This window comes from Urocitellus parryii, chromosome 1, assembly GCF_045843805.1.
Source record: "Urocitellus parryii isolate mUroPar1 chromosome 1, mUroPar1.hap1, whole genome shotgun sequence".
In the NCBI taxonomy this organism is placed as follows: Eukaryota; Metazoa; Chordata; class Mammalia; order Rodentia; family Sciuridae; genus Urocitellus; species Urocitellus parryii.
Window position 1 is genome coordinate 248,405,925 of NC_135531.1, and position 27,853 is coordinate 248,433,777.

The 27,853-nt window shown below is 36.8% G+C and overlaps 1 protein-coding gene across 1 annotated transcript in view; it reads right to left on the reverse strand.

Annotated features, from left to right (window-relative positions):
• Positions 1 to 249: 249 nt before the first annotated feature.
• The window catches only part of Satb2 (SATB homeobox 2), a 170,777-nt gene continuing 143,173 nt past the window's right edge, over positions 250 to 27,853 (reverse strand). The window contains exon 11 of the mRNA XM_026399328.2: positions 250 to 711. Coding sequence (XP_026255113.1) covers positions 250 to 711 — 462 coding nt within the window. The remainder of the gene's footprint in view (positions 712 to 27,853) is intronic.

Genomic DNA, 27,853 nt, shown 5'->3' on the forward strand with positions numbered 1-27,853 from the left:
TCAACTGTAAAAGTGTAACACTTTAGTGTCTTTGCCAAGGCGATGTCTGATTCAGAAATACTGAACTTATTCAGTCTATCGGTGTATCCTGTGCAACAAAGAAATGTCATAAAGAGTAAGAAAAATAAAACAGACATAAAAAGACAAAAATAAAATAAAGCCAAAAAAAAATTTTTTTTTTTTTTTAAAAAGAAACTAAAACAGAAAATCCTTGGACCGGGGTATTGCTTTGCCTGGTAGGAGTTCACATTATCTCTGGTCTATCTCAGCGGGCGCAGCCTTGCTTTTCTCGGCGCCTTCCTCCTCGGCCTCCACTTTGTACATCTCCTCGGAGCCCTCCTCGCTGTCGTTCTCCTCCGACTCGGTCAGCAGCTCCTCGTCCTTATACTCGGCCACGTCCACCGCAGAGCCCAGGTGCTCCTTCAGCTTCCCGTGGTGTTTCACGTGGTACCTCTGGTTCTGGAAGAACTTGATGATGGTGTGTTTGGGGAGATCGAGCTGGGCCGAGAGGGTGTGGATGGCTTCCTGGTCAGGGTACAGGCCGACATCATGAATAAAGCTTTGGAGGATCCCCAGGGCTTCTAAGGAGATCTTTGTGCGAGATCTGGGCTTTTTGGCACAGCTGTCTTCGGTGGGAGGAGGTGGGGGAGGCGCTTCTTCTCGGGGAGGGGAACTCTCCTTGGTCGGCTGTGACTGCTGTCTGTGAAGGACCTGATAAATAAAAGGGGGGAAATAAACGAACATTTGATTCATGATTTTACCTTTCAAAATTCACCAGCCCTCCTGCAAAAACTGTGCAATCTAGAAATCTACTTAGGCTGCAGTCATTTGTAAAGTCAAATTTTGGAACACCTAAACAACTTCTGGAGATGGGTAGGATCTCATCTATAGGACAAGGGCTCAACTCTAGTCATGTCTGCCAGCATTTAAATTCTGAGGCACAAAGAAGCTAAGTCATTTGCTGCCCAAGGTCATCTAAATTCAAGCAACCTGGCTTCAGAGTCTTCCCTACCATTAACCACACCAAGAGATGCCACCTCTCTGGAAGCTAATAACCAAGCCTGGACATTGAGGAAAACTGTGCTCTACAATAAGACCCCAGAGGCTCAAGTCTAGACTCTTCTACTTAGCTGGGTGTCCTTGGGTAAGTTACATCTGTGGACCTCAATTGCATCATTTATAAAGGAAGGATAAGAAATTGACTCCCAGGGATGTTGTAAGTATTGATTTTTTGTATTGAATGGCACAATGGATATAAGCAACCATGTTCTTAAATTAGAGATAGGCAAATTTTTTTCAGTGAAGGGCCAGAGAGTAAATATTGTTGACTTTGCAGGATTACATAATATCTTATACCATTCATCAACTCTTTCCAATCTAAGCAAGCAAGCATGGGTGTGTTCCAATAAGGCTGAATTTGGCCTATGGTCATAGTTTACCAGTAGATCATAATCACAAGCACCAACAGACTCATAATTATTCTTCAAGTGTTAGAAATAGTTGGGACTGGAACTAGAGAAATGAATCCTTTGTACAATCAGGAATAACTATTTTCTTTTAGTCTTGACTTTGATCCTTAAACAATATACACACAATTTCAAAGTCACTTTTCTAGTTTTCACAATTTAAATAATTTATCTTTTATTTCTACCTATTCCTCATTCATGTAAAAAGATTCTACCCAGGTAAGTTTACTCTTGATCTTCACCATTACTGCTTCACCACTGTTTCTCTATGTGAAAGGTTTCTCTATGTGAAAAAATTTCCCATTCTAATATTAATTTATTAACTCCTTCAGTCTGACTAAAGAAAGAGAGGGATATGGAGAGACCATCAGACCTCTCACCACAGGTCTGTGACAGGGACTTCGTGGAGAGGGAACATCAGGCGAGGAACCTCAGCATTGCACACACCTTAACAACTCCAGCACATCATATAAGTAGAAGGCTACTATGACAGTACCTAGTAAACTGTGAGGTCACCTCCAGAGGCAACTGCCACACTCTCTATGCTCAGACCTTTTAGAATAGTGAGTCTAACCTTTGAAAAACACATTTCTTCTTTTACCAGACTCTCATATTTTATGCAATCTTTTTTCATACTACACCCACAATTAAACATTTTCCAGAGTTCAGGTCAAATCAGTCCAATCAGTGAAGAAAACATGTCTAGTTAAAAATTCAATTATAGCATCATCCACCAACATCCCTACCCACCATCAGGCACTACTCATGTGACCCAACTTTTTTTTCTTTTCCTAAGAAGCACCAACATCAAAGCAAGCAATGAGGGGGGGTGGGGGAACCTCTGACATTTATCCCAGTCTCAGAGGTCTATGATGAAAAATTACTTCCCCATCAAGTGAAAATGTTAGCCTTTTACAGAAGATTTAGTAAATATTAGATGAAATAACAAGAGAAAAAGTAACCAGAGAAAAGGTTTCAATTGGTTCAAATAATCTTCTTCAAATAATAATCAAAAGCAGAATGAGAATATCTGTCCTAATGAAAGCTGATGGCTGGTGGCAGAAATAAGTCTGAAACACAGGGCTGTAAAATGGTGGCACTAACGTCCAAATAATGTTGACCAATTAAAATCAGTGTTCTTAGCATTTTCTTTACCACTTTCAACTAAGAGTAAACTCATGTGGTCTGTTGTGGTAAGCTGGCATCAGCAAAAAAGTGAGACCCGTTACTTCAACATCCTAATTATCCCCGCCAGGGAAAGTGGAGCTGCGTGTGGGCCTGCCCTGCTCATGCTGGCTTTGACAGCAGGAAGGTATTTGCTCTGAAGCCGTGATGTGGGCGACATGAGCAATGCACTAAATAACCTCTATGGCTGCAGGTGAGGATTGTCATTTTTGATGAGAAACAAAGAGAAACTGGCATTAGGTACAGAATACATGCTCGAAAAACATATATTCTAGCACGAGTACTCCCTATTAGAGCAATTGCGTTAATTGGAAAACAAAAGAGAATTAAAATGCCCCATTTTCTAAATTATGCTTGCCTTCTGTAGTAAAAGTCAGCATAACGGTTCCATTTAATTGAATAATTAGATTGGTTCTTTAGGGGTTTTCCGTTGTGCATTGGTTAGATTTAAAGAGATTTTCCAAAACTATACTTTGAAGTTACTATAATCTTTCTGCATGATAGCATTTGTTCTTCTCCTTAGACCCAATCAATTGCACTCCTCCTCCTCCTCCTGACTTCTTAGAACTGAGCATAGAAATACATATGCACAGAAAAAGTGAAATATGAAATAAAGAAAGAACAAGTATAATAGCTACCACTTGCTGAATTCCTATTCTGGGCCATGCAATTCTAAAAACTTTACATGGATTAATCAGAATTTAATCCTACAGTTCTTCATGAAGGTGTTATTTGGATGAGCTGGAAACATACATCATCTCCGGAGAATCCTCTGATTTGGAAATCATAAGCATCGGGAGATGTCAGCCTGAGAAAGTGGGTTTTGAGGGGACACTGGAGGACTAGGAAGATGTTTTTTAAGAGAAATGACATCAAGAGAGATTCTCTAAGAAGTAAAAATGTAGTTTCTGGTCAGGCAGCCTAGAATAGTGATTTGGGCGACATGACAATTTCTACGTGAAGGTGATTACGTGATAATTCTAGCATCTTCTAACAGAAAAGGGAAAAGCAGTCAAAATATAAAATGACAAAATGGGCATCTCTGAAGTGAAACTGCCTTGTGAGTCACCAAAAAGCCAGAGTGGAGCTTTTTCTCTTATGCTGCCACTTTTCTTTGGCTATAACTTCCTTTTAACCACAATATACATAATATCCAAGATGAAATGATTCCCAAAGTTATCTGTCCTGACTATCTTCATTCCTCCAAAATGTTCTAATTACCCCAGGCAGAGAATGATTGTCTTTAGACAATAATTCCTAACAAAAGCACTGTGTAATGTCCTCTCTAGTCAATTGCTAAGAATCTTCTTAACATCATGTAGTGCTTTCTTTGAGTGGAGTTAAGTACTTTGTGCCAAAATGGAGTCCAGGAGTCGAGCTTAATGCCTATAAGACGTCTTCCCTGGGGAGGAAATGGCTCCAGCCACTCTCCTAAACTCCCAGGAAAAGGGCAAAATCCAGCCAACTTTTCTTCTTTTTCACACATCTTTTTGACTAAATAATATCAATTCTTTTAGCTCTTCTTCACAAGATAGGTTTCTGAACTCCTGCTTAACTGAATCCTAGTTTTTCTGTCTGAATTTCCCAGAGCATGTTCCCAATTCCCACTTAGTTAATTTGAATGAATCAAGTCTGGTCTGTGTTCCTAGCAAGTGCTTGGAGGGTTGTGTCATTGATTCCTCGTGAATGGACATATTAACTGTCCTGTTCCTAAGCTCATTTGACAGTGCAGAGATATATGTCTGGAGTTAATTGTTTAAGTCACTGAACTCACAATTACTTCAACCAAGATAGAGAATGCCCTGCTGACTTGAGAAGAGACATCCTCTTCTACAACTATTTCTGCACACACTCAGGTTGTAGTAATTCTGGGATTTAGCTGAACATCATCCCAACTCCTTATATAAAACTGTCCAAATCTATAGACTTTCCAGTTTCATCCTGTTCCCCTTTTTCAAAACAGGCCCAGTGGAGAGGGGAAAATGGCCTATTGGTAGCACCCACTAAAGCTAAATGCACATACACTGTGTAAAAACAGAAATGAGTGCTTTGTCCTCCTAAAAATATGTTTATAACAGTTTTAGTCACAAAATTCCCAAACTGGAAGCAACAGAAATATCTACCAATAGATTGGATAAATTGTGGCAAACTCACAAACAGAGCAGTGTGAAATATACTGCTATATGCACCAATGTGGGTAACTATCACAGCTTTATTGTTGAGTGAAAGAAGTTAGATAAGAGGAGGAAGACTATATTATTCCACTTATGTGAAAGTCAAGAATGAGTAAAAAACCTAGAAAATACGCAAGGACAGGAAAAAAAATCTGAAAAACCTAAAATGACAAATGTTAGTATAATGTTTACCTATGAATTCTACTGAGTGAAGAGGTGGGAGATAGACTGCAGGGACGCAGAAAACATTCTCTATATTGACTTGGATGTTGACTGAAAGGATGTACATGTGTCTAAAAGATTATTGAGCTTAATATCTATGCATTTTCCTGTATGTAAATTATACCATATCAATAAAAATTGCTTAATAGACCTAGTAGTTGACCCTTACCTGTTTCTAAGGTATAACACCTCTCCTCCTGTGATTTTCCCAAATAATGAAAGGTATCATTTTGTAGATAGCTATCCATTCCTTTTTACTCTTGATCTTTGTACATGCCAAAGACCATCAATTCATCCCAGGTTTATTTTGGTTTGAATTTTTCTCTATAATAGTTGAACTCAAATTAATCTAGTCCACAAACTCATTTCTGATAATGCCTGTAAAATGAATCCTGGAAGCTTTATTTAAAAACCTCTTCCCTTTTCATAGCTTCTGTTTCATTTTCAATATGACAATTAGGGTTCACAGCAGTGAACTATCTAAGGAGCTTCCAAAACAACAATAATAGTAGTGAAATCTTACTGTGAGTCTAACACTGGCCTAAATTGCTATTTCGATTTTATGTTATTTTATTTCACAGTAATCCTGGAGGTAGATATTTTTATCTTCAATTTATAATGGGAAAACTGGAGTTCCAAATTTGTTTGAGATACATAGCTTATAAGTAGCAGAATTGGGTTTTTAAAGCAGCTGATTTTAAAGTCCATGCTTTAAACAGTATGTTCTCCTGCCTTCTATGAGAATGATTAGAAAAAGAAAAGTTGAAAAAAGTCTCCAGAGTAGACAGACCACAAAGTATTATTACTACCTGATACTCTAGTAATAAATACTACCTGAGCAATAATACAGCAATGTATAGGAGGACCACTGTGGGAAAGGAAAGGTATTTTAAATCAGGTGATTCCAGGAGGGCTCCCCAAGGAGGCAGCATTGGAGCAGAGGCCTGGAGGAAGTGAGGGACAAGCCAAGAAGAACGCTCTAGATTAAAGGCTGAGAGACAAGAATATATGTGATACATTTGAAAAGCAATAAAAAGTCAGCTTATAGGATCTGTGCTGCCCAAGACAGTGGCCACTGGCCACACACAACTATTTTTATTTAAATTAATTAAAGCTAAAAAAGAAAAACCTCAGCTCCTCAGTCATATCAGCCACATTTCTAGAATTCTGTGGTGTCACTTCTGCACTACCATGCAGAATGGCACAGAAACAGGGTATTTCCATGATCACAAGCACTGTTGGATAACCTGTGCTAGAGAGAAATGACAACTGATAGGCAGCCAGGGCGTAGTACGTGGGGCATTGGCAAGCTACCATCAGGGTGATGCAAAGACTCACAACGAACTGTAACCTAGCCAAAAAGATTGGGAGTTGGAAACTGCTACTATTATTAGAGAGAAGGGGAATATTCATACATCCACATTCGAAGTAAGAAAAACCCAGCTGGTAATACATTACCAGATTTTCACCAATGTATCACAAATAGCAACATTATCACAACCAGAAGTGTGCACTGATTCTACTATTCTCAAAGGAATGGCTAATTTACATTTAACTGATGGATGCCTTCTTCATCTGTGCTGCTTATCATATTGAAAGGGAGTTATGTTGAAAACAATCAGACTTAACAGAGTAAAAAAAAAAAAGCAATGTATCTACTTATCAAGTCTTCATGGAATATCTACAATAATGGAAACTATTAATGTACCCAACAGTGAAGGGTTGACAAATAAGTTATGGGACACAAACAAATAGAAAGTTTAAAGCCTAGTAAGTTCCTTTTTATTTATTTACTGCAATCTCTTTGGGCTGAAATATGACACATATGTACATAAATGGACATGAAAATAGCAATGCAGGAAAAGAAGCTATAAATATATTCAGGGGACATCAACTTCAAAATAAAACCCAGAAAGCTCCCTCTGACCAGTCACAAAGCACAATTATAATATAGACACATGTTGTTTCTCTGCCTTCAAAACTGAAAATTTTGAAAACAAAAGGACCTCACGGTACCATGACAAAAGCTGACTAAGAAAGATAAAGCAGCTCTTCTTAAAGCTCTCAGCGTTCAAATAGATTTTGAAGGCCTCAATGAAAACCAGCTGGGAGCCATGTGTAAAATATAATGGTTCTTGCCTGCAGGGAAGGAAGTAAGATCTTGAATGATTAAGTTTAGGAAAGTATATAATTCACTGTATCATTATGGGGTGAACGGGATTACTTATAATAAGCCAAGACTTTGTGGTCTTTTTTATATAGAGAAAATGAGAAATTATTAAGGAGGTGACTGTATAGGGTGGTGGATCCAATGCTGGAACAGGTTAAAACTGTTTCCCAGGTAACCACACATGCCTCTCCATGACAAGATTCACCCACAGGAGAAAATTTCACTCACAGTGTCTGGGCCTGAAGGATAAGGCATAGCAATAGCAGAGGAGAACACAGACAAGATGATTTTTGTCTACATTTATTTTGCATTGATATCAGAATGACTTTGATTTGTTTCATTTCACCTCATCTATGACAACAAAATATAAAATAATTGGTTCAAAGAAAAGCATTCTTCTACTAAAAGTTCCAAGAAAAAATACATTTGACAGTAATGAGAACAATTGGTTGAGAGTTCTTGTGCATAACTCAATTAGAACTTGCTAAATAGATAAGTATATGCTGTTACTTAAACAGTTTAATAGATATAAAATATAATTCAAGTTTCAACAGTTTAGCTCTACCTTATAAATATTATTTTTTCCAAAATCAGCATTAGAGACCATTAATTTTGGCCCTGACTTCAGCAGGGAAAACCTAATATTAATGATTAATAACTAACAAATATTAATGTAATGATGATGTATGTGTCTCACCAATTAGGTTATGAGTTATGTGCTGGTACCCAGTGAGGGCTCTGTATGTCTTGTTCTGTAGCACTAAACTCATTCCACGTTCTTTTTTCTTTACTTTCTGACCAGCTACTATGCCTGTTCAACACAATTATTTATTATTTTGCTTGATATTATTCCTTTTTAGTAAAACTACATCTGATAGGTAAAAATAGTTATCACTAGCTATAGTGATAACTCTAGTGTATATTAAGGGTGGGGATATACTTTTTTTCATTTGTATGTTAAAATAAAAAATGTTATGGCATTACATAACCCATAATAACAGTATATAGAAGTGGTAAGCACAAGTTTTAGGGTTACAAACTTATGGTTTTGAATTCCCCAACCACAACTGCTTAGTAGACTTGTGTCTCTCAGCAAGTTACTCTGAGCCAGTGTTTCTTCATCTATAAAATCTTCCCTGTAGCATTAAGAGGATTAGGTGAGATAATATATGCTAAGTACTTAGTAGAATTTCTGTCATAAGTAAAGTTTCAATAAGTAGTAGTTGTCATTTTAAAAATGTGAGGAGGTTTAAGAACCAGCAGTAATTAGGGGACAAAATTAATGCATTTTTCTATTAATATACTTATAATAAAAATCAGCAACAAATTTAACCTAAAAGATCTACAGGTCTACAATTAGGCATGTCTAGTAATGATTTTTCTTATTTCTCTTACTCATATACTAGATTTTTCTTATTTCTCTCACTTATATACTATAAATATCTTTGTTCTTAACATGGCACCTAGCACATGGAAGTTACCACTGAAGCATGTATAACATGGAATTGAACCTCAAGGTCATACTCCCACTCAAGGTGACGCCTTCTGTATATACAGTATGGCATCCCTGTGGGAAGACATTCATTATCAGCAGTTCTCAAAACATGGTCTGCAGACCCCTGGGAGAATCCCTATACCTCATATTTTCATAGTAGAACTAAGATATTATTCACCTTTTTGATGGTGCTGAAATTTGCACTCATGGTACAAAATAATGGTGGAAAACTGGCCAGCAGCAATCAAGGTAGTGGCATCAAATGGTACCAGTAGCTGTTGTGTTCATTCCTGCAAGTTCATGGCAACAATGATGCTACTTTCATGAAAGAATATCCCTAATACAGCAGTAAAATTGTATTAAGTATATTAAATCTCAATCCTGGAGTATATACCTATTTAATACTCAGTGTGAGGAAATGAGACATTCACATAAAGCACTTTGAACCATACCCAAGCAATATGATTATCTTGACAAAGCACTCATTCTTGAAGAAGAATGTCTGGGTTGCAGTTGTTTGAGTGGCAGGATGAGCAGCCACCTTTATCATGGAATACCATTTTTATCTAAAAGAACAACTAACAAGCAATGGTATTCAGACTTGGGTATTTAGCAGACTTTTTCTTAAAATGTAAAGTAAGCCTGTCACTTCAAGAAAAAAAAAATATCTTATAGTATTGTTTGCCAGTGATAAAATTTGACCTTTCAAGAAAAAATTAGAAACTTGGAAAACTTATAACTTTCACCATAAGCCTAATAGTTTCCCAATATATCAAGATTTCTCTGAGGATACTGGTGGTGATTTAACAAAATGTTTTTAATTTTCTTTTTAAAGATGTTATACAATGAAATGTATCAACATTTGTAAGACCTGAATAAAAGAGCAAACTAACATTTTCCAAGTGATCAATGCATGACGTTGCAAAGTCATGAATCAGTAAAAGATCCATTCAAAGTATAAGATAGACCAATGAATACACTAACAGAGTAGGAAAGTATGAAATGTTCAATACAGTTGCAGATTTAATTCCACTTTGCAACTAACCTTCAAGGAATTGCCACTTGTAAAGTTTTTCTATAGTTATCAAAGAAGAATTTTGTAATTATCTAGAAAGGCTATTAAAATATTTCTTCCTTTTCTAATTACATGTTTGTCTGAGGCTTGATTTTCTTCATTGACTTCAACCAAAACCACATATTAAATTAAATGCAGAAGCAATTATGAGGATTCAGTTGCCTCTCATTAAAATACAGTACAATATTTGCAAAAAAACATATAAAATACTGGTACTCTTCCATTTGTTTTAGAATTATAGTTATATTTTCAGAAAAATATATCACTCACATGTATGCATATTATCTATAATTATTTTTAAATTAGTAAACAGTTTTTAAATTTCTAAGAATTTCTAACATGGTAATAGTGATACATATATACATATAAAACAAAGTCTTGGGATGGTCAACAGTAACAGTATAAAGTGGTCTTGAGATCAGAACAGTTGAAAACTCTCATTACTATGTGAATCACACATAGCCCTGCCTCCTCCTAAAGATAACCAGGCACTTTACTGTAAAATTCAGAAACACCCTTCCTTGAGCCAAATTACCCAGAAACCCCTTAGAGAACAGGAGTAGGGGAAATTACACATGCATTATGATTTGCCTCTTAACTTTATCATTCATTTTCACAGGCAAAACATATTCTCCCAGGCATACAACTCAGCACTATTTCTAACTTCAAATGATGTTACTTGAGTTGGTTTTTATGGTTGTAATTTCACATCCTAACATTATAAGACTTATTAAAAACTATGGTTTAGTCTTGTTGCTTTTTTGGGATTGTACAGTATCCTAAGGTCAAAACTCAGGAAATCTGTTATTAAAAAAAAAAAAAAGGTATCCATGAAGTGATGACAAATTGCAGACTACAGGTGTTAGATTACATTTTGACTCCAGGCAGGTTTAATATAAGTTGGTTTCCTTTTACAATTGCTTTTAGCACATATCACTATAGGAAGGGGATTTTAAAAGAGAAAGAAAGGATAAAGGGGGAAAAAGTGGTGCTCAATAAAAGAAGACCATGTCAAAAGAAATCAATACAAACAAGCAAAATGGTAGGAAGTCTAACATGGAAATATGTGTTCAATTTCATCCAGCCTTAGTCTGTGTTTCCTTTAATACTGTAACCAAGATACTACTGCAAGACTGTGTATGTTTTTAATGCAGTTTAATAATTGCTTCTCAAAATAAACACTCTGGTCAAAGATAAAAGCATAACAACACTGTGACACAATGATCTGTTAAAATGAACTTGGGTGTTGGAGGAAGCATGGATCTTGAAACAGCCTTTGGCATATATCATTTCCTCTTCAGTAATAAATTGAGAACAACTATACCAACCACTTTGGTATACTCTGGGATAAAAAACAAAAAGTGCTGCAGTCATTAACCTGATTGTTGTGAGGGTCAAAATCCTTCGACACTAACGAGGGGGGGGGTGAGTTGGCTACTTCTCAGCTATAACGAGGTGAACTGATAATTAGCAGGGCTGGGATGAGTATCCAAACCTTAATCAAACAGCCACCAAGAGGGCACAGACAACATTCCTCTTTCCATGGAGCATGGGTGCATACTGAACCTAATAACAATTTTACCCTTGCTATTAAAAAAGCAGGGTTACTGCTCATTTAGGGCAAATGCAACCAAAACCATTTCACACACATGAAAAACAGAATCCACGAGAGGTTTCAGACAGAGTGTCTCATAAGCACGCATGCATCCTTATGCCTGGGAGAAACCGCTCCCTGTTCCACCCTCTCCATTCTCCCTTGCCTGCCATCCACGAGCTTTCACATTCTCCCTGTTCCCACATACCTCCTCCAGACTATACCACTGTCTTCCCAGAACACAAAACTTAACCTAAATATTCACAGACAAGGCCTGTTGTTTGAAGGTCATATTCGAAACACAGGTAATACTGAAGTGTCTTCTAAAGATTTTATATTTGTGTTAAAATGAGCAAAGAGTAGAATGGAAATGACAGGGCTGATGATTACCTCTGTGAGTCTGACTTTTAAATGAATACAGGACTTGGTGTATTGGAATAATGGAGGAAAAGAGTGGCTTTGGCACTAGCCTGAATGAGAGAAGAGGCTCTTAAATAGTTAAAGATAAACAGGGTAACTAAATGAGGAGCACAAAAGTTTAAAATGACTTGGGTCCTAGGAATTCAAAATGGTATTAAAAGAACTAACCTGGAGATTCATAATAGCTCATCAATGGCAAAAGACCAAGCATGAAAGATTTGCAAAAGGTTCATGATAAGAATGACTCATTAAAATTCTTGAACAGTTAATTTTGTTGGCTGAATAATTCTCACTTGAAATAAAAATGTGAACCCAATCAATGCTAGTGATACATGATTTGTGAGCTCTGAAATCTGATTTTTTTTAAGTCAAGAAAACAGTGATGGCACCAGTGACATCACAATGATGTTGTTTTCCAGCTTCTTAAAGGAGAAGACTTTGAATTATTTAAGGAGAAAGGGTGTTTAGATTAGATTCTTTATTTTAATAAAAAAGTGGGGGGGAAAAAAGGTAACCCATGTGTCTGAGGCCTCACATCAGTCTCTTTAGAATCCCATGATCGGCCACATTTCCTGGATATTTTTAACAGTTCGGGAACTCAGAAGTCAGAACAAAAAATATTAGATGCTCACCAATAAAATACTACCTCAGCATAGTTTTTGCTTTCTGGGTGTAACCACTTAATAACAGGACTTCAGAAAACTGCACTGTGTGAATCAAACACATAAAAGTACAAATATTCCTTTTATAGAAAGCAAATCTTAAGCAGTATTTTATAATCAGATACTCTGGTAAAAGACAAAATATCTGGCATTACCACACCACTGACAGATTACAGTTTATTATACCCTGAAGTCTGAACCGGGTAAACAAAGTCAAATGATCAAAGAAGAGTTTTTCCTCAGCCCATAAGGCAGTGGTCATTGGGCTCCAGGGAATGACAGCAGAGATTCCTTGTGGCTTAATGCTTAAAAGGTGTCAAATGAGGCTTTATCAAACATACTCTTTAATTTTCCACATCATTTAATTTTATCAGAGACTGGCCTCCTTGGTATTGTTTTCGTTCAAGAGAAAAAGAAATGGAGCTGGGCACAGTGGCCCATGCCTGGAATCCCAAAAACTCCAGAAGCTGAGACAGGATGGTCACAAGTTCAAAGCCAGCCTCAGCAAAAGTGAGGCCCTAAGCAACTCAGTGAAACTCTGTCTCTAAATAAAATACAGAATAGGGCTGGGATGTGGCTTAGTGATCGAGTGTCCCTTAGTTCCATCCCGGGTACACCCCTCCCCAAAAAAACAGAAATGGAAAAATGAAATGATATATTAGTTACCAAAAACTAACAGGCTCTCAATTCTAGAGTATTCTTTTCAATTCTAAACCACTTGTCATTAGTTACAGGGATGCTGATTTTACATTTTCCACATTAATGATCTTCCTAAAACAGGGTAAGAGGAGGTTTTTTGATTCTACATTTTGTGTCAGGCACACCTGGAGAGACATGGAAAGTTGAAATAGCCAAACACATGAATCCCTCAAGAAAATGAGTTTTCTTCTCTCAGGGTGCGATCGATGGCTAATCACTAGGAGGAGAAACCTCAGTTCTTGATTCCCCGGGGCAAAGTAACTAGACTGGCAATTCCTTTTCCCACAAGAAAGATTCCAGTATTGACGCTGCAGAGGACCAAGATATTCCCAGAAGGTCAGTTACTCAGCATCCTTATCTCCTCAGATCCACAGAGCAAGTCCAATTTTGTCTCCACGCCACATTGCCTTGGCTTTTCGGAGCATATTTGCTCACTCTGGGTAGGTCGTCCTCAGAAGCTGGAACTGTCAAGTCATTATACTTTCAAATGTGAATTTGCTTAGGGGTAGATTTAATTTAATAGCTGAGAACTCAGTACAAAACAAACATACTTAGAAATGACATTAGCAGGGAATTAATCGTTAATGCTCTCAACTGGTGTTCCAGACTAACCCCTTCAGGTTGCCCCAACCAAGATCATAGAGATCTCACCGACGGCTGCTTCTTAAACTCCACTTCTAGTCAATCCTATGTACTGATGATGATTCTTTTTAGACAGTTTTTGAATAAATATTCCCCTCTCTGTACTGCTATAATTCAGACCCCCATAATCTCTCACCTGAATTACCATGACTTCTCCCAGAAGTCCTCCCTGCCATAGCCAACAGAGTATCTTGCTAAAGCCTAACGTGGCCTTCAGACCGGACAGGGTTTCTTGGGTGTCCTAGGAAACTCTGAACCTGGCAGCAGCTTGTGCTTCTGTCCCATTTTGCTCCTTATCCCTAGCCTTGCAGGTTGTGCACCAACCACATTCACGTGGTTCACATCCCCACCTTTGCGCCACTGTTCTGCTGTCCCCCTTTCTGGAAAGTTCCTCCAATGGCAAATTCGGTAAGTGATCCTTAATAGCACTATTTCTTGGCAGTCTCCTGGGTCGTCCAACTGGCCAGGTTGGGGATCTGCATTACCCTTTGAGATTTTCTGTCCTTATATGTTGTATCATGGTCATCCATTCTCGTTCCTCTCTCCACAGTGTCAAGGCACCATGCTTCAAATAAACAACTGAAACTCAAAACTTCTTAAATGTCCATAATTCTTTTGTACTGGAAATAGTCATATTAGGCAAACTGAAAGTTTTCTGATTTAGAAAATTTAGAACTCATCTAAATAGCTTTAAGGGGGGAAGGTAGCAAGTCCACACTGGCACTCATTAAAAAAATATACTTATTCCTGGGAAAAATGGAATTACACTTAGTTTATAGTTATTTATTACAGGCACTTGTACACTTTGCATAGGCTAATAATCTCATACAGTGATTCATGCAGTTCTCTAATTTCAAAAAAATTACCTAATTAAAAATTACTTATACTGAAAAGATAAACATATATGGCATTATTGCTCTGAAAGATGAAAATTGACATATCTATCCCTTTGCTTCATTTTCTCTCTCCCCGACTATTTCTACTATCAACAGAACTCCAAAGGTCTGCAGCAGATACTTTCTATGACAAGAAAAGTTGCTGGAAGCAAAACAACAAATAAAAATTGGAGAATCCACATAAGACAAAGAATTAAACTGAAACAGAATTTATAGGAGCTAGAAGTACTTTTAAAACTGGATTATATGGATCACAATAAAATCTCAAGATGGTACTGGCTCTTGACTGAGTAAAATATGAAAGGATGTTGTCTATGTACAAAACCCTGAGTGTCTTGTCCAAAACAAATATTAAATGCCAAAATTATTTTCTTTGGAGTAGAATGAATAAAGTTAACCTATGTGAAGAACCAACAAAGAAAGTAACAAAATTAATTCAAAGTATATATTTGTTGCTCTTACTTTGATTCAACCTCTATTGCTCTAACATGACACATTTCAAAGTAAGCGAAGCAAATGGTTTAGATTTCGAGCCATAAACTATTTCTACTGCATCTTGCCTGCCTTTGTAGCTTATTTATATTTTATCAAAATCTGTTTTTTAAAAATATTCAACTAAAACTAAATAAATCATGGATGTTAAGCACAGAAACTCTAGAAACCAAATATAAGCCATCTCGCTTATACTTAGATCAAAAAACATTTGGGCATTAAAGAACATTTTTGTTTTAAGGTACAGTGCTTCTAAGGTATTATATAATTACCATTCTGGAGAGCATAGTTTCTAGCTTTGTCAGGTCCTCTGTTGGAATTATAATTCCAGACTGAGCAGAGAATTCTATCAAAACTCTATTATCATATTAAAACACTTGATCATGTGTGCCTTCAAGAATCCCAACTTTCTATTTCTGAGAAGAGAACAGATTTAATGAAATATTTTTAAAGTAGAGCTGGTAAAGAGAATATTTGCGACAAGCACCGCCAAAAAGGCAATTCATATGACAGACACAGAAAAGGCAAAATTTACCACATGTACTGGAGCAATGGGCATTAAATAATCATCTCTGAATAAACTCTTTACAAATCAATAGGGTCCTATCGGTCTAAACTAAGAATGGTATTGCCTAAAGGAAATCTCTAAGGTCAACCAGCAATTAACTGAAAGGTTTTGATTGAAAATGCTATTGACTGCTTTCATATCAGACAGCTTCCTGGTTATTATACTTCATGGGCTAAGTAGGTGCCAAGACATTAAACTGTCAATAATCTATTAATACTCGACCGTTGCGCTCACTCTCCCTCAATCTGCAGGCAAATGTATTCAAGCCAAGTACCTGTTTAGAACTAATGCAAATTCCCCAATCCTGACATGGAAATCATATCTTCATTACCCTTCAGTTTAAATGCCGGATAGTGTTGACAGAGTAGGAGAAAAATATGCACATAAGAAATGCTTATTCAGACAAGTTAAACTAACATTTGCTTTTTCAGGGATTGAAGAAGGGATAGAGAACGTGTCCTGGAACCGGACTTTCTTTCTAAGTCACATTTAACAGTTTCTAAATGGAGTATAATAAACACTTTACAAAGAGAAATGAGAAGTCCTTTAGAGAAAGGCTTATAGGTCCCTGCTGCTCGGCATCTGGGCAGCAGTCATACAATGTGGAGTGGGGGGAGAACTTTTAATGAATTTAATAGAGAAAAGCACTTTAATTAAATGCTGTCAAAGTGGATTGTATTAATGACCATACACAGAGGAATTTAAAGCCAGCCAAGTTTATTTAGCAAATAGAAACTGAGCTTTCGAAGGCTGCAAATATTTATGTTTCCGCAGTTGCAGTACATCTAGAAGATGATGGTGCCACATGAAACCATTGAGTTATTAGATATGATTTTATTTATTGTGTATTATTAAAGTTTCAAAGGCCTCAAGGGAGTCAGTTTCATTTTCAAAATGAAACACTGCATTTGATCAGAAAGGGTTAAGAAAGGCAAGTACTGTCCCTTGGTTTTCTTCTGTTGCCTAGAACTTTGATGCAGGTGAGTGGTTAGTAGAGACGGCCATTTTTAGGTTCAGCCAGTCCAGATTCGTTTCATTGAATGGTAGTGACAAAGAAATCAATGACAGTATTTCTCCTGACTCCCCTCTCCCAACACACACACTTCATTTTCAGTGACTTGCCACTAAACATAATTCATTCTATTATATATAGTAATAAGCTGAAAAATGACCAAAGCTCTTAAAAATCTCCATGAAAATTTGGTTGCCATAACTTTCTTAATCAGAAACATGAATAGCATAAATTCTACAAAGTAAAAGGTATCAAATGTTTGACTTGGGGCAACAGGAAAAAAAAGGGGTCTTCCTCAGTATCTTCTATCTGGAGGCTGACCACAGAACAAACCTATTATTAATGATAGAATTTTAAAAATAAACAAAGAAAACATGAGCTTTAATGCATGAAAGCTGTAAAAGATTGAAAAGCTGGTCTGGCTGGAAAAATACTGTGTGTGTGTCAAAATGATTTTCTCTACTGTTTGTAAAAATGTAATTATCCATGATACGCTATTATCCATGATAGGCTACAAGGATGAGGGCTCTCAAGGAACTCCACTGGAAACTGAGGATTCGCCTTTGGTCTTTGGTCTCTGACACCACCGTGTCTGAGAGATCATAAACCCCGGTAGTGATTTACCACATCCTTCGTGCAGTTATATATACACCCTTCCAGTCTGTCTTTAGATTTTAATTCAAAACATGAGAAAGGGGCAGAAGGGAAACGTGAGGATAGGAGAGAGAGAGAAAAAAAAAAAGAAAACATAAAACCCAGCACCTATTTCCTTTCAAGAACATAATAATGGTCACAAGTGGAGACTCTCAACTTTCTAAGCAAATAATCTAATTTTTAATCCTCCCCCACCCATGATATTTATTAATATCACATGTCTGATCTGTGTCTTTGTAGTTCTGGAACTTATAAAAGTAACTTTGCTTTTCCCATCTGTGCCAAGATGTTTCAGACTAGTCTTTGAAATGCTGCAAATGCAGATGAATAATGACATAAAATAGGAACTGATTACATAGACATTCTATATATGAGGAATGGCAACACAGAACACAGATGACATTACATGTTCATGTAGCATAATGTACTACTCTGCTTCACACATGCAAATACATGGAGATCACTGAAGTACACAGCATAACAGCTCCAATCTCTCTGTTGTAGCAACTCAAAATATATGGGTTGATTTCTTGCATATAAAGTGACAAGAAAACTCTCCTGGTACATTCATGGTTCCAATGTGAAGATATATCAAGGAATTGTCAACTGATAGAACACACTGATACATTTGATCCAGATTATGTTTTACAAGCCAAAGAATCAGTCACTTTGCTTCTCTTTTGATTACTAAGAAAGTAATTGTTAACTTACCATGTGTACTGTTGGTTCTAGCCTCTCTCTCTCTCTCTGGGAGGTTTTCATTTTACATCTTTACTCAAATAAGGATTTTTTACTCAAATAAGGATTTGAGTAAAAATCAATTTTTACTCAAATAAGAATTCCTCCCATAAGTATACTCCCAAATTACACCTATCTGGAAATATTGAAGATTGGTCCACCACAGTTCCTCCCACTTTTCTGTGGCTGTACTTTGAGTATACTGCTGACATGAATTCCCAAAAAATGAGTTGAGAAAAACTACATTTTTAAAAATCCCTTGTGTGTGGACTTTGCACTTATATAGCAAGTGCTCACCTTAGCATGCCATTCACTTAATTCATAACAGAAATAGGGAGACCTTTCCATATCCACATATATTTATCTTAAGTATCTGCATCATAGATTTTTATCTCCAAAAGTTGAAAGTGTTTTTTAAAAAACTGAATCTTCAGTTCAGTTTGTCATATCAAAATATTTAACTCTCACAATAATTTGTCCCTTAGTTTTCAACTTAGAGTCCTCAAATCTGAATGATTGATGCTAAAAATCACAGAGTATGGACTCATTATGCTATACAATTCTGAAAAATGTATCCAACCAGATGCTCAGGTGAACCTTGTATATTTATACAGAACAATATAAAGACCAATCTTGAAATGAAGAAATAAATTGAAAGGATAGTACAAAAGGGAAAGAGTAGAACAATTGTTTTTTATACATACATATATGTATGTGTGTGTGTGTGTGTATGTGTGTGTATAGTGGTATAGTGAACTGTAGTAATACAGTCATTCAGTTCTTAAAACATCTGACCATTGTTTCACACAATAGTTTTCAGCATATTTTGTTTATAAAAAAATGAAGACATGAATGGCCACAGAGCTTAAAACGGAAAAAAACTGGTCTATTCAGTGCTGTGCTGGTAAATGTTTAACAACTGGCTCTCTGGAATGAAAGACCCCAGTTGGATCATTTGCCAATTTCTGTGAATAATCCCACCACCATCAGTTTCATACTATCAATGGTGTAACAATCAGTTTTCAAAATTCCTAAAAATTTAACCACCAGTTCCTGTGGGCTGGTACAAGTCCACTCCAGTGCACCCTGAACCTACTGTAGAAAGAGATAACACGTCCCTCCTCCAACAAGCCATCTGCTGCTTCTCAGACCTGCTCACTGGAATCCCTTTGCCTGATCTGAATTACCTGTCATTTTCCCAGCCCCAAAGTAATCAGGATGACCCCCACGGGATGTTCAATTCCACAAGAGATTCTACATGAGAAGGTGAAGGGTTATATGATTTACAGTGAATTAGATCTAGAAACAACTTGTGAAGAAATTGAACTTGTGACCTTAGAGCTGTCAAACCTATCCAGTTTGCTTGATCTCCCATTTTTAGGGTCAAACCGAGTAATAATAAAATAAATGAATTTCAGAACTTTGGCAGTTTTCCTTTAATTGAAAATGTGCTTTTCTATCATTACAAGGGGAAGTTCCAGACTTCAACTTAATAAAAATCAGCAGTAGTTTTCAGCTACATTAGATTTCCACACTAAACAGAAACAGCTGAAAGGCCACAGTAGGTAGGTTTGGCTGCAATAGTTTAAAACTCGGTGGCTGACTTTCTCTTGCAACTGTCATAACTATCAGTCATAAGAAAACCAACTGGATCTCTGCGTCCAGTAATATAAAGTGTTCATAATCTGCGATGTTATTGCTAGTTTGCTATTCCAAATGCATTTGAAACTCCTAGGAGCAATGTGGTTGTTGTTGTTGTTGTTGTTGTTATTTATACACTCATTAAAATACTGAAATGGGAATCAGAAACGGATGAACCAACCCACAGAATGAATGCTTCAGATAAAAAGTGTCTCTGAGATCATTTAATTCATGCTATAACCATTTACAGAACAGTAGATGGAAACACAGAGAAATGCCTTCTCCAAAGTCACGCACTCAGCCCTGGACTGGAGCCATGTCACTTACTGGACTCTTTTCTTTAAAGCATCATTTTTCCCTTCTCATTGGGTCATAGGTTCATTGACAGAGAGATAGAGAATAACTTTTATTCTTTATAAGATGCTCTGGTTTCTGAAACAATGCATAAGAGCTTTAGAGAGCAACAAACACATGGAAAAAGTTTAAATATTTGGAAAATGCTATGGTTTAGATGAGTATCCCACAAGGGTCCATGTGTTATAGAGCTGGTCCCCTGGGTGATGCTACTGGAAGGTGGTAGAACATTTAGGAGATGGTGCCTTATAAGAAGTCCTCAGGTCACTGAGGGCATGTCCTCCAAAGGTATTGTGGGACTCCTCTATTCTTTTCTCTCTTCTGTGTCCTGGCTCAAGAGGTAAGCATTTTGCTATACCATGTGCTCCAACCATGATGAGCTACCCTAACCAATTGCTTTGAACCAATGGGGCCACTTGATCTTGGACTGAAACCTCCAGAACCATGAGCCAAAATAAATCTTTTTTCTTTAAAGTCAATTTCTTTATAAGTCAATTGCTTTATAAGTCAATTTCATCAGAGTGACACAAAGCTAACTAATACAGGAACTCTTTACTTAAAAGTCATACTACACTTAGGCTTAAGCAAATCCCAGCCACCTATTTTAAATGTACTTTTAAAAGTTTAGACCATAAAACCTTGATCTGAAAAGAAGCAATTATATTTGTTTCCACCATTACATAAGTAAGACATCAAAATTTTTCAAAATTAAAAACAACTGTTATATTTACCATCAGAATCTAACCCTGTGGCTTTCAATTGTGAACTATAACTTGTTTTATAATTTGCTGTGAATAGTCCTTCAAGTGATATGTTTCCATCAATAGTTAAAATCATAAAGTTTACATTTGTCTTACTTTCTTTTTTTTTTCTTTTAATTAGCTCTGACTCTATATTCTTTCTACAATGATGCTACACTTTCTATTCATAATGTCCGTCCACTCTGGTTTCTTTACATATGTCGAAGGGAAAGAGGTAGAATTCCAGGTGATGACACCAGGAATAAAGTCACTCACAAGAAGTTAACCCATGTTATTCTCAGCATAGAAAACCCAGCCAAGAGTGTCCCAAGATCTTAACAAATTCTGCATCTTTGCTTTCCCTGTCACCATAAATAAAATCCTTAAAAGTCTGTACTCTCATTTCCTTGCTAGCCCACAAGCAACTCAAGACCAGATAATATTCCTGTTCCTTTGAGTCCATTATAGGTGAACACAGAGCTGTAGTTATAGATGCTTCTTTAATGCTAGAGCAAAGGGACTCAAACATAGTTGCCGCAAGGCAGCTTCAGAAATTCATGGATTCCAATCTGCTTCAACTTCAGCAGAAGTCCCAGAGATTGCACAGAAGCTCAGTGGTCTTTTTTGCTTTTTAAGTTTAAATACATTAAGGAAAAAAGAATAGTAACCAACTTTTTTTATATACTCAGTGGCACTTTATTGTGCCATACAGAGGAATTTTATTCAGAACTAAGAAGAAAAGTTCTCACTTTGAAATAACTTATAATGGCTTTTAAAAGATTTTTAAATGTAGAAAGGACATAATGAAGCAAAACAGCTCTGAGTCTCTCAATCTGTCTCAAACAATTGTATAACATGGAAACAACAGAGTTCAGGCATGCGCTCAGATCTTGCTGTTGTAAAATGTGGGGAGACCACCCTTGTTAACTCTGGGTTCTTTTGAATAAATATTATTCCTTTTATCCTCAGGATTAATCTTACTAATGCTCAGATTCTATTGACATTTCTCATTTATAATTCCCATAAATTTGAGGGTTGTTATGACTATTTCCAGAAATTTTAAGTGGCCTCTGCAATATCAGAGCTCCAATTCCAGTGGTAGCCCTAGAATTTAAACCCAAGTCTTCTGAAGCTAGAGTGGACTTCCCTCTTTTTCATCTTGGTTCTGGCAAAGCTATAGTTTCAGTCTACTTGGATGAGATCTTTGACAATTTATATCACTTAAATTTTAAAAGAAAGGAATAAATGTTAAAAGAAATGTAATTTTCATTTGGACCTTCAATTTTTATTGAGACATTTTAAAATCGAGCAATTCAAAATGTTTTATCCAGGCTGAATTAGCAGGTATTTGTGGATCAAGTTATTTCAGTTTTATCAGGTTCCCCATAGGTAGCTTCACAAGTCCCAGAAAGGTAGCTGGGGCAGAGTTCCCAAGCTACATTCCAGCTCTATTACCAGTGCAATCATCTCCCAGTTTTATGGATTTGTGTAATCACACCCAAGTCAGAGTATGTGAAATAAAGGTCCAGCACTGACCAAACAGCCCAACGATGGGAACTTCATCCACACATCGCCCACTTCCCTTCTCTGTAGATGTGCATTTCTGTTTCTTTTGCAAAGACCATGAATACCTTTCACATCAATAATGACCTATGCAGGAGACACTCTGATAGAAAATTTAAGGTAGAAATGTGAAGCAGACTCCTATTATCCTAGAACAGTATGCGGTTTTCTGCCAAACATCTCACTATTAGGAGAGGCTAGTTTACACAACTCATCTGCTAAGGGCCAAAGCTCTAATCAATGCATCCCAATGAGCTAAATGGTTTGGTTGGTGGACCAAAAATGAATTGGCCTTTACCCAGTGCTAAGTAATAAGGTTGCTACTTGCAGAAATCACTCTAGGTAGAGAGGATAAATATGAACAAGACAAAAAAAGAAAGAAAAAAGAAAAAGAAATGTCCACGTGGTCAGGCAAAATTATAGATGGAGTGGACACTCTTACTTATCCAGTTGTTTTCCATCAGAACTACGTTTTTAAATGCCACTTGATCACTAATCAATACATATAATTCCTTGCAGTGTTATAAAAATCACTGTAGACTCCATATGATAGGTTCAGAAGGTTGGTTTTCTTTGGTAATTTCAAATAGCCATTTTTTAAAGGTAATATTGCTTCTGAGAAGTTCAACACATTTTAGAGATATTACCCAGTTCATTCTAAACAGCTAGAAAAAAACTGCAGCCAAGAGATGCAGCCCAAGGTCAGGACAAGGAGAAGAAATAGAACCTATGAATTCCACTAAGTTATAGTCTGAATTTTGCATTAATTCAAGGGAGCAAGGGGAAAAAAACCCAGAAATCTGTTTAAAAATGCACTTTGAATAAAGGAGAAAATTACTTAATATCCATGTGAAATTCTGTTTCATTCACTGTTATACAAGTGGTGCCTAGAATAATACCTGGCACAAAAAAGGAGCTCGACAAATACTTGTTGAATGAACAAGTAAAAATGTGAAAATAAAAACGACCAGTCATCTCAATCATGTCTGTACCTTGAAGCCTGAGAACAGGTTTATTGATGAATTTTAATACTCTTTTCCTAAAGCCACACTTGGTAGGAATCTAGGGAAGCATCAAGGAATGCATTTTCCTTCTCTCAGATAAAACGTGAGGAGGCCCTTGACCAGGATGACACATGTCTATCTGCAAGGGTTCTCATTTTGGCTTAGGCTCCCCACTGTTGCTTTTCCTAGGTGGAGAGAAATGGCAGTCTATATTAAAACATACTTCCTACCTTGGTCTCCTTATTTGCTCTTTCTCATTGCCTCATGAAGCTCACATTTAATGTTTGTCCCTTCACAAAATGTATTAGCCATCGCCCTTTGGTTTTTCAGGTTAAAAAAAAAAAAAGAATGTTTTAGAATATTCAAAAGAGGGAAGGGAAGGAGAAAAAGGCAGGCAGGCAGGCACAGAAACGTGGAGTCGACCAAAAGAATAATAGTAAGAATGTCCCCTAGCAAATCCCATGGCATTTTTTTTTTTTTTAAAGACAACCGTGCTTTGTGCTTCTGGTATGCTGTTTAGTCTTATTTTCCTATCAGATCATCAAAAAGAGATTGAAATGCCAAAGGTTTTGTATTATATGTAGTTTTTGTATTATATGTAGTTTTATTTAATATCATCAAGAGGAAAAGAATATGAAAACGTGTCTAAGAAGTACCCTGCTGTCCCAAAACTTTAAAAAATAGGCAATATTTTATTAATACAGAAAGACAATATTCCTAATTAGAATAAGTTATACCCCATATATGTATACTATGCCAAAATACATTCTACTGTCATGTACAACTAAAAAAAAAAACAAATAAATTTAAAACAAAAAAAATAATGTATATTAGTGATTTTGTGGTTTCTGAGCATTAGACAATGTGGAACTTGATCTATTGGTACTGATGTAAATAATAAGCTAATTCTGATTCTTCCCTTTACCTATGAGGCAGTGTTAGGCCAAAAGCCTTCTGTTTAAATGTGGGAATCTAAAGAACAGGGAGTGTATAAACCCAAAGAGAGAGTAGCAGCAAATATACTGCTTCTCAAAATGTAAAATATCAAAATTAGACTACTATTTAAAGAGACACAGCAAATATGGGAGCACAGGTAACTTAAGAAACCAAGGTTCCTCTGTTCCCTTAAGGGGAGGAAGACTGGGAAAAGTGGAACCCAGCTGTTTGACATTTTACTTCCAACCAGGGGCTGATCCTGGATGTTTAATTTGGGAAGGTGATGTATTCTGAAGTTTCAGCCACTCAAGGGGAGCTCTGCTTGGCAAAGACACTAAAATGATCCCATGAAGAATGAAAAGTAAAAAGCTAATTCCAATTATTAAAATGAGAAGCTAAAAAAATGAGAAGCTAATAAAAAGTTGAAACCACTCCAAAGGAAAAAAAAATTAAGTAGACTAAAAAATGACTACCATAAAAATTTAAAGTTTTTGTCAGTATCTATAGCACAGTGACTAAATATGTAGAAATACACGATGGACATTAGAAAAATTGCAATGAAATAAAAAGTTATAATGCTCTACAAACACACAGAACTTAAAAATACCCTTGGGCACTGATTTCCTGCTATTTATGTATCCATGGCACTTCACATTTTTGAAAAAAGGTCATATGACTCTCCCTTGAAGTGAATTTATACTAGACTTGTTAATCTTATTTGCAACAAACTACCATGACCAAAAGGCAGGTTCCCAGTGGCCATACTTTCCTGAAGGGGCCCTAACTTTCTGGCCCTAGGTTGCCCATCTATAAGTTATCTGTAAGTGGTCTAGAGCCAGTTGGATTTCTACTTCCCATTCTTCTTAAGATTGTTCTGGGATTTTGCCTAAGAAAGCTCTCCCTTTAAAATGCAGGACCTTCCAAATTAAGCATTCAGACTACTTGTTGGAAAATCAATATTAAGAAAGCCTGCCTTCGTGGCGATAAGATGGACCAGTCAATTTCCTTCTCAAATGAGTTTAAAGTGGTAAACAGGGAGTAGGCAACAGAAGCCGGGCTTGATAAAGGTCAGGAGAAAGATCATGAGATTGAGCAGGAATCAAGGGCAGGCCAAGGTTTTGAGGAGGCCAAATCACAATTTAGAGAAACCATGAATATTATTCAGAAGTTACATGATAGATAAATATACAATAAATGGCAAGTGAGGTGATGGTTGGAAAAAATCTTCATAGTGGGAAGAAGCTGACTTGGGGAAGAGGCTGTAATGTTAAAGATGGCCAAGGAGAAGGCAAGCCATGAACAGCAGCTGCTGAATCCCTAGTTCCAGGCTTGAGAAATCTGACCATCCTCCGAGTCCTGGATTTTAATGAAATTCTATCATCTTCAGTTTATTTGATATTTCTGTGTCTTATAAAAGGAAAATTAAAAAGAAAAACACCTTAATGAAACTTTAAATGTAAAAAAAAAAAATAGGCAGGCCTACTTTCCCTAAATATCCAGAAAAGACACAGCTAAGCCTGATCTACTGACTAGCAAATTGATGATCTGCTTCAACTTTCTGATGTTTTCAGTCAGGGAAACCTATTCCATAACACTGTGGAAGAAGGTGAACCCAAGATGGAAATGTCCATCTCCTAGAATAAAAAGAACTGATTACAAATGACTTTCAACTCTCTATATTCCTGAATAACAAATTTTAAAAATTAGACATATTGAAGAACTGGTAAAAAACAAACCAAGAATACTTTCAAGTTGAATAAATGCATGATGGATAACATAGTATTAGTATGAAAAAAAGTTAGCGTTGCCTCTAAAGTTTTCCCAAGTGAGAACCAACTTCTTTGTACCCAACTGATGCAATATTTCACTAGAAGTGGCAAGGGTTCTTTTGCATCTCTCCTCAGGACTTGAGTTGGGTTTCAAAACTCTGGAGCCACATTCAAACAGCAGGCTTTGAACAGGAGTTTGGAATAAATCCAAGGTGAAAAAAAAATTCTAATAACCTGATTATAGAATTTGCAAACATCCTTAATCAATTAATTAGCTTATTTATTTTCCTGGAAACTGTTCTTTTGGAAGCAAATTCATAAATCAAGATCTAGTCTGTACAAGTAAGAGTAGGAGAGCAGGACTGAATGCTTGTTGCTGGAAGGCAGTACCCTCAAGTGTTAGGAAGGACAGTCACATTCTAAAGTTATCTTAAAACTGCAAAAGCAGTTTGATGAAATGTGGAAATTTTACTCCTTTTGGTTTTGGCATCACACTGATGAGTTATATAATTTTCACTACAGTAAGTGTCCTTCAAAAAAGAAAGTTCACAAAGCTACTATTCAGTTGAATGATTAAAAATAAAATGATGTATGTTAACAGTTTTGTATAATATCAGGCAGCTAATAGTAAGTGCTTGGGGAATGCTGGCTGTTACCATTTAGAACTTTTTTCCAGCACGCACACTCGAGCGCGCACACACACACACACACACACACACCCCTCCAAAGGTGAACAGACGTGAATTTAAGTTCTCACTTTGGGCAAGTAACTAAATTTCTTCAACCTTCGGTTTCTCATCTGTGAAAGTAGATGAAAAAAACAACCACTCTCTTAGTTTTTCATAATGACTGAAGAAGAGAAGATGTTAAAAAATCTCACTTTTTGGAGAGTTTGGTTTCCAAAAGGCTAGTTGCTGCCAGGGAAGAAGAGGAGGAGGAGGAGAAGGAGAAAAAGGAGAGGTGTCACTGTTATTATTACTACTAGATTTTGTGCAGGAGAACCTCCAGAATCAGCCTCAGAGATATCATGATTCTTCATCTTATGCTGTTCCTGGGGCTTCACAACTAAAGCACCATGGGCACTGTAGGCTGGGGAAGCCTGCTTGGGTGATTGTCCTGCACATTGTGGAATATTTGGCAACATCCCTGGCCTTCATCCAGTAGATCCCAGTAGCCCTTTCAAATTATAATAACTCCCAAATATCCCATGGTAGACAAAATCACTTCTAGGTGAAAACCATTAGTGGACACCAATGACAGGAAGTCTGTGTCTCAGAAAATGCAGAAAATTCCCTGAGCGGTTGGCAATCCAAATGCGTAAAAGCAAAATGCTGGTGTCTGGCTGTCACCGGCCAGGTCTCACATTCTTACTCAATGTAGAGCATGGAATTTTAAAACAAGTACTTGTCAGGAAACCACATAGCAGCAAGCTCAGAATTCCTGAACTTACAAAATAACTGATGGAAACCCTGTGGTGGAAATACAATAAAGCAATAAAAGCACGAACTACACAGACCTGAACAATTTGGCAAAAGCTCCCTAATCAACCCCACTCAGAGACCTAGTCACAGTATGAGAGATGTCCTTTCTTCTCTAATGCATTCTGAGAGAAGTGTGGTCAGAGGAAAAACTGGGTGCCAGAAATGCCTGTGTTTCATTCAGCTGGGGATCCTGGCTTCAGG